This window comes from Salmo salar, chromosome 12 (genome assembly GCF_965601325.2).
Source record: "Salmo salar chromosome 12, fSalSal1, whole genome shotgun sequence".
In the NCBI taxonomy this organism is placed as follows: domain Eukaryota; kingdom Metazoa; phylum Chordata; class Actinopteri; order Salmoniformes; family Salmonidae; genus Salmo; species Salmo salar.
In genome coordinates, this window is record NC_138302.1 from 11,860,001 (window position 1) to 11,867,500 (window position 7,500).

Below are 7,500 nucleotides of genomic sequence, written 5' to 3' on the forward strand. Positions count from 1 at the left end.
TGACACGTTATTAACATGTTATCAGGTGGAGACGTGTTTCAGACTGGACCAGTTTGAGAAGTGACATGTAATTAACATGTTACCAGGTGGAGACGTGTTTCAGACTGGACCAGTTTGAGAAGTGACATGTAATTAACATGTTACCAGGTGGAGACGTGTTTCAGACTGGACCAGTTTGAGAAGTGACATGATATTAACATGTTACCAGGTGGAGACGTGTTTCAGACTGGACCAGTTTGAGAAGTGACACGATATTAACATGTTACCAGGTGGAGACGTGTTTCAGACTGGACCAGTTTGAGAAGTGACATGATATTAACGTGTTACCAGGTGGAGACGTGTTTCAGACTGGACCAGTTTGAGAAGTGACATGTTATTAACGTGTTACCAGGTGGAGACGTGTTTCAGACTGGACCAGTTTGAGAAGTGACATGTTATTAACGTGTTACCAGGTGGAGACGTGTTTCAGACTGGACCAGTTTGAGAAGTGACATGATATTAACGTGTTACCAGGTGGAGACGTGTTTCAGACTGGACCAGTTTGAGAAGTGACACGATATTAACGTGTTACCAGGTGGAGACGTGTTTCAGACTGGACCAGTTTGAGAAGTGACATGTTATTAATGTGTTACCAGGAGGAGACGTGTTTCAGACTGGACCAGTTTGAGAAGTGACACGATATTAACATGTTACCAGGTGGAGACGTGTTTCAGACTGGACCAGTTTGAGAAGTGACATGATATTAACGTGTTACCAGGTGGAGACGTGTTTCAGACTGGACCAGTTTGAGAAGTGACATGATATTAACGTGTTACCAGGTGGAGACGTGTTTCAGACTGGACCAGTTTGAGAAGTGACATGTTATTAACGTGTTACCAGGTGGAGACGTGTTTCAGACTGGACCAGTTTGAGAAGTGACATGATATTAACATGTTACCAGGTGGAGACGTGTTTCAGACTGGACCAGTTTGAGAAGTGACATGATATTAACATGTTACCAGGTGGAGACGTGTTTCAGACTGGACCAGTTTGAGAAGTGACATGATATTAACATGTTACCAGGTGGAGACGTGTTTCAGACTGGACCAGTTTGAGAAGTGACATGATATTAACATGTTACCAGGTGGAGACGTGTTTCAGACTGGACCAGTTTGAGAAGTGACATGATATTAACATGTTACCAGGTGGAGACGGTGTCGTGTTTCAGACTGGACCAGTTTGAGTCCCTCCTGCTACCAGATAATAACAGACCTCTAGACCCCACCGTTCTCATGGCGCTCAAAGAACTGTTCACACGCTCCAACGCCATGACAACCGCTCTGCACATTCTCAGTGTCGACTGCCAGGTAAGACATAGTGCATAGGTGTGTGTGTGTTTATAACTATAATATCTCACACGCGCACACACACACAAAAACAGAAACACGCTCTGTCTGTCTGTGTGTGTGTGTAGGTGGCTCATATCGTGGGTGTGACAGAGGACCAGAAGAGGATGATGGGAGTTGGCTCAGGTCTGGAGCTGGTCACCCTGTCTCACGGACAACAGCTCAGACAGGACCTGCTGGAGAGGTACACACACACACACACACACACACACACACGCCTCAAATATGAACATCTGACTGTGTCTGTCTTGTGTGTGTGTGTGTCAGGCACCACCTGCTAGCCCTGGGCGTTGCCATAGATATCCTGGGCTGTACAGGGACGGTAGGTCAGAGGGCCACGGTGCTGCATAAAGTCATCCTATTGGCCCAGGCCCTGAGAGACCACGCCCATAACCTCTACGCATTCTCAGCCGTCATGAAGGCTCTGGAGATGCCTCAGGTAACACAACACACACACACACACACACACACACACACACACACACACTGTACGCACACACACACTTCAGACACCCTCACACTATGCTGTGTTTTAAAGACCCTAGATATGCGTCAGGTCTCTAAAGTGTGTGTGTGTACGTACTGTGTGTGTGTGTGTACGTACTGTGTGTGTGTGTGTACGTACTGTGTGTGTGTGTACGTACTGTGTGTACGTACTGTGTGTGTGTGTGTACGTACTGTGTGTGTGTACGTACTGTGTGTGTGTACGTACTGTGTGTACGTACTGTGTGTGTGTACGTACTGTGTGTGTGTGCGTACTGTGTGTGTGTGCGTACTGTGTGTGTGTACGTACTGTGTGTGTGTGCGTACTGTGTGTGTGTACGTACTGTGTGTGTGTACATACTGTGTGTGTGTGTGTACGTACTGTGTGTGTGTGTGTACGTACTGTGTGTGTGTACGTACTGTGTGTGTGTGTACGTACTGTGTGTGTGTGTACGTACTGTGTGTGTGTGTACGTACTGTGTGTGTACGTACTGTGTGTGTGTGCGTACGTACTGTGCGTACGTACTGTGTGTACTGTGTGTGCGTACGTACTGTGTGTGTGTGTACGTACTGTGTGTGTGTGTGTACGTACTGTGTGTGTGTGCGTACTGTGTGTGTGTGCGTACTGTGTGTGTGTACGTACTGTGTGTGTGTGCGTACTGTGTGTGTGTACGTACTGTGTGTGTGTGCGTACTGTGTGTGTAGGTAGTCCGTCTGGAGAGGACATGGAGAGCACTGAGGAGGAACCACACAGAGAGTGCTGTGATGTTTGAGAAGACCCTCAAACCCTTCATGAACGCTCTGAATGACGGAGATGGTGAGGAAGGTGTGTGTGTGTGTGTAATGTGTGTGTAATGTATTTGTAATGTGTATGTGTGATGTATTTATAATGTGTGTGTATTTGTAATGTGTGTGTGATGTATTTATAATGTGTGTGTATTTGTAATGTGTGTGTGATGTATTTGTAATGTATTTGTAATGTGTGTGTGTGTGTGATGTATTTGTAATGTGTGTGTGTGAGATGTATTTGTAATGTGTGTGTGTGTGTGTGATGTATTTGTAATGTGTGTGTGTGATGTATTTGTAATGTGTGTGTGTCACATCCTGACCAATATAAGTTGTTATTTTCTATGGTAGAGTGGTCAGGGTGTGACAGGGGGTGTTTTTGTGTTTGTTCTATGTTCTCTATTTTTATGTTGGATTTCTAGTTTGTCTATATCTAGGTTGGGGTTTATTGGGTTGACCTTAAATTGGAGTTAGCTGTTCCTTGTTGCCTCTAATTGGAGGTCATATTTAGTAGGGGTGTTTTTTCCTGTTGTTTGTGGGTAGTTGTTTTCCGTTTAGTGTATGTTCACCTGATGGAACTGTTGTCGGTCCTTTTGTTGTTTTTGTATTAGTGTTTCATTAAAGTAAGATATGAGCACTTCACACGCCGCGCCTTGGTCCCCTTTGTACGACCCTCGTTACAGTGTGTAATGTATTTGTAATGTATTTGTAATGTGTAATGTGTGTGTGTGTGATGTATTTGTACTGTGTGTGATGTAATGTGTGTGTGTGTGATGTATGTGTAACGTGTGTGTAATGAATTTGTAATGTGTGTGTAATGTATTTGCAAAGTGTGTGTAATGTATTTGTAATGTGTGTGTGTGTGTGTGTGTGTGTGTGTGTGTGTGTGTGTGTGTAGACTCTGTGGTGCAGGGTCCCCTGGCTGTGCCCCACCTGGTTCCCCTCCTGAGGCTGATGGAGGGAGAGGAGGGAGAACACACAGAGAGAGGCTGTCAGTTATTATACAACACCCTGCAGGCAGCACGCAATGCAGCGCTACACGCCCCACAGTACCAGGAGCACGCACACAGCCTGCTCACAGGTAACACACACAGCCTGCTCACAGGTAAAACACGCACACAGCCTGCTCACAGGTAAAACACGCACACAGCCTGCTCACAGGTAACACACGCACACAGCCTGCTCACAGGTAACACACAGCCTGCTCACAGGTAACACACAGCCTGCTCACAGGTAAAACACGCACACAGCCTGCTCACAGGTAACACACACATACAGCCTGCTCACAGGTAAAACACGCACACAGCCTGCTCACAGGTAACACACGCACACAGCCTGCTCACAGGTAACACACGCACACAGCCTGCTCACAGGTAACACACGCACACAGCCTGCTCACAGGTAACACACAGCCTGCTCACAGGTAACACACAGCCTGCTCACAGGTAAAACACAGCCTGCTCACAGGTAAAACACGCACACAGCCTGCTCACAGGTAAAACACGCACACAGCCTGCTCACAGGTAACACACAGCCTGCTCACAGGTAACACACAGCCTGCTCACAGGTAACACACAGCCTGCTCACAGGTAAAACATGCACACAGCCTGCTCACAGGTAACACACGCATACAGCCTGCTCACAGGTAACACACGCATACAGCCTGCTCACAGGTAACACACGCACACAGCCTGCTCACAGGTAACACACGCACACAGCCTGCTCACAGGTAACACACGCACACAGCCTGCTCACAGGTAACACACGCACACAGCCTGCTCACAGGTAACACACGCACACAGCCTGCTCACAGGTAACACACGCACACAGCCTGCTCACAGGTAACACACGCACACAGCCTGCTCACAGGTAACACACGCACACAGCCTGCTCACAGGTAACACACGCACACAGCCTGCTCACAGGTAACACACGCACACAGCCTGCTCACAGGTAAAACACGCACACAGCCTGCTCACAGGTAAAACAAGCACACAGCCTGCTCACAGGTAACACACAGCCTGCTCACAGGTAACACACGCACACAGCCTGCTCACAGGTAAAACACGCACACAGCCTGCTCACAGGTAACACACGGCCTGCTCACAGGTAAAACACGCACACAGCCTGCTCACAGGTAAAACACGCACACAGCCTGCTCACAGGTAAAACACGCACACAGCCTGCTCACAGGTAACACATGGCCTGCTCACAGGTAACACACGCACACAGCCTGCTCACAGGTAAAACACGCACACAGCCTGCTCACAGGTAACACACGCACACAGCCTGCTCACAGGTAACACACGGCCTGCTCACAGGTAAAACACGCACACAGCCTGCTCACAGGTAAAACACGCACACAGCCTGCTCACAGGTAACACATGGCCTGCTCACAGGTAAAACACGCACACAGCCTGCTCACAGGTAACACATGCACACAGCCTGCTCACAGGTAACACACAGCCAGCTCACAGGTAAAACACAGCCAGCTCACAGGTAAAACACAGCCTGCTCACAGGTAAAACACGCACACAGCCTGCTCACAGGTAACACACGCACACAGCCTGCTCACAGGTAACACACGCACACAGCCTGCTCACAGGTAACACACACACACAATATGGAAAAAAACACACACACTTATCAAAAACACACATCCAAACCACCAAATCAAATTAGTCCTGCCTCATAACCATCCCGAGTCACTGATTGGCCGTGGGCCCTGTCACTCTGTCCCGTCAGGTGACTGGAAGCCAATCCCAGAGCTGCTGGAGTGTTTCAGGACAGAGTTTGCTCTCAGGCTGTTCTGGGGACAGACTGGAGCGGCGGCAGACAAGGAGAAACGCTACGACAAGTTTGACAAGATCCTCACCGTGCTCTCCAACAAACTGGAACCTAGCGAGGAGTTCTCCCCCGAACTCTGACCCTTAAACTCTATACTGTGACCCGGGCTGCATTCAGGAGGGCGCAACATTGCACAACAGTTTGAAATCGGTAACCTGTTAACCTGGATCGTATTCATTAGCTTTTTTGCAGCAAAAATCTATAAAAAAATCAATAGAGTTTGTTATTGGACAAGTTCAGGTGATCCCTCCCTGTTTCAGTCCGTTGTTTGGTGCCTAATGAATATGTCCTGGGATGTGTGTCTGGGTGTTTCTGTGGTTCTCACCCATGGGGTCCATACCTAGCAGCTGTGGATGCGTTGGTTTCCCTCAGAAACCTGGCCAAGGTCCATGTCCTAAATGGCAGCCTATTCTCTATGAAGGGCCACGATATAGGGAATAGGGCTCTGGTTGAAAGTAGGGCACGATATAGGGAATAGGATGCTATTTGGGACATAGACAAGGTGTGTGATGTGCTTCTACTGGTTGTTTGTTCAGGTGTGTCAAAATGTTGACCTGCAGAGTTTACCGTTAACATGTTCTATGTTCAGACAACTTTATTCTCAACCGTCTAGGTGTCTGTGAAAGTAGCTTTTCTGAAGAGAAATCACTGGAGAGTTATCACATTTTCTATTCAGATGATATAAATGATTTAAAACATCACTGTGGCAACTTTGGTCTGTTAAAAAAAAAACACAACAAAACATCAAATTTGACAAATCTATTTATTTGTATTTTTTTTCTCAATCAAAACAGTTCACAGGGTACTTAGAGGTCAACACAACAGTTCACAGGGTACTTAGAGGTCAACACAACAGTTCACAGGGTACTTAGAGGTCAACACAACAGTTCACAGGGTACTTAGAGGTCAACACAACAGTTCACAGGGTACTTAGAGGTCAACACAACAGTTCACAGGGTACTTAGAGGTCAACACAACAGTTCACAGGGTACTTAGAGGTCAACACAACAGTTCACAGGGTACTTAGAGGTCAACACATACGTTGTTTTAAAATGTGATCATATAATAATATACATACACTCCATAAAACATTGAGAAGCAGTGAGTGATGAATCCAGTTCCATTTAACCAGGGAGATGTAAGGTCAAACTAGACCTGGAGGGCTGACAGACACTGAATGGCCTCCTATTCCCCTATGGCCTCCTATTCCCCTATGGCCTCCTATTCCCCTATGGCCTCCTATTCCCCTATGGCCTCCTATTCCCCTATGGCCTCCTATTCCCCTATGGCCTCCTATTCCCCATTGGCCTCCTATTCCCCTATGGCCTCCTATTCCCCTATGGCCTCCTATTCCCCATTGGCCTCCTATTCCCCATTGGCCTCCTATTCCCCATTGGCCTCTGGTCAAAGGTAGTGGACTACATAGCGAGCCATTTGGGATGGAAGCACTGATGGATGTCCAAAATGGCTCCCTATTTTCTATACTGTGACTACTTTTAGGGCTCTGGTCAAAAGTAGTGCACTATGTAGGGAATAGGGTGCCATTTTGGGACATGTAATTGATACATGATTTGGTGTCCCAGGTCTGAATGAGACCGTGGCTGGGATTCAACCAAAGGCGCACTGTCCACAATGCACCTTTAAGCAGGTCATTTCTCTGACCTTCGTGGAGATGGTATTCATTGTAAACGCTGTGGATGTCAGCTGAAGTCTACATTAGATTGAACAGTCTAATTTGGTGTGCTAATAACCCACAATGCGCCTTTGATTGAATCCCGGGCTGGACGGAAGTTAATCAATCAGAAACACCAGGGGTCCTCCAGGAGTACTTAAAACAGCAGTAGTCACAACACCACCACAGAGCCATCCGATTGGCCAGAACCTGACCACAGAGCCATCCGATTGGCCAGAACCTGACCACAGAGCCATCCGATTGGCCAGAACCTGACCACAGAGCCATCCGATTGGCCAGAACCTGACCACAGAGCCATCCGATTGG

General features: G+C 47.5%; 2 protein-coding genes across 8 annotated transcripts in view; one reads left to right on the top strand and one right to left on the bottom strand.

The window, feature by feature from the left end:
• The window catches only part of LOC106593333 (breast cancer anti-estrogen resistance protein 3 homolog), a 38,107-nt gene extending 31,905 nt beyond the window's left edge, over positions 1-6,202 (top strand). For 4 of the 6 annotated variants that reach the window (XM_045690669.2, XM_045690672.2, XM_045690674.2 and 1 more), the window contains 6 exons: positions 1,185-1,346; positions 1,454-1,569; positions 1,653-1,824; positions 2,574-2,694; positions 3,553-3,735; positions 5,400-6,202. In XM_045690669.2, the coding sequence (XP_045546625.1) occupies positions 1,185-1,346; positions 1,454-1,569; positions 1,653-1,824; positions 2,574-2,694; positions 3,553-3,735; positions 5,400-5,581 (936 nt within the window). In that variant the 3' untranslated portion in view covers positions 5,582-6,202. The remainder of the gene's footprint in view (positions 1-1,184; positions 1,347-1,453; positions 1,570-1,652; positions 1,825-2,573; positions 2,695-3,552; positions 3,736-5,399) is intronic. The other 2 variants (XM_045690670.2, XM_045690671.2) reach the window with 2 other exon arrangements.
• Positions 6,203-6,245: 43 nt separating this feature from the next.
• Positions 6,246-7,500, bottom strand: part of LOC106595429 (cdc42-interacting protein 4 homolog) — a 36,516-nt gene continuing 35,261 nt past the window's right edge. For both annotated transcript variants that reach the window (XM_045690676.2, XM_045690675.2), the window contains one exon: positions 6,246-7,500. This exon is cut by the window's right edge and continues 2,367 nt beyond it. The gene's annotated coding sequence lies outside the window, so the exon portion shown is untranslated.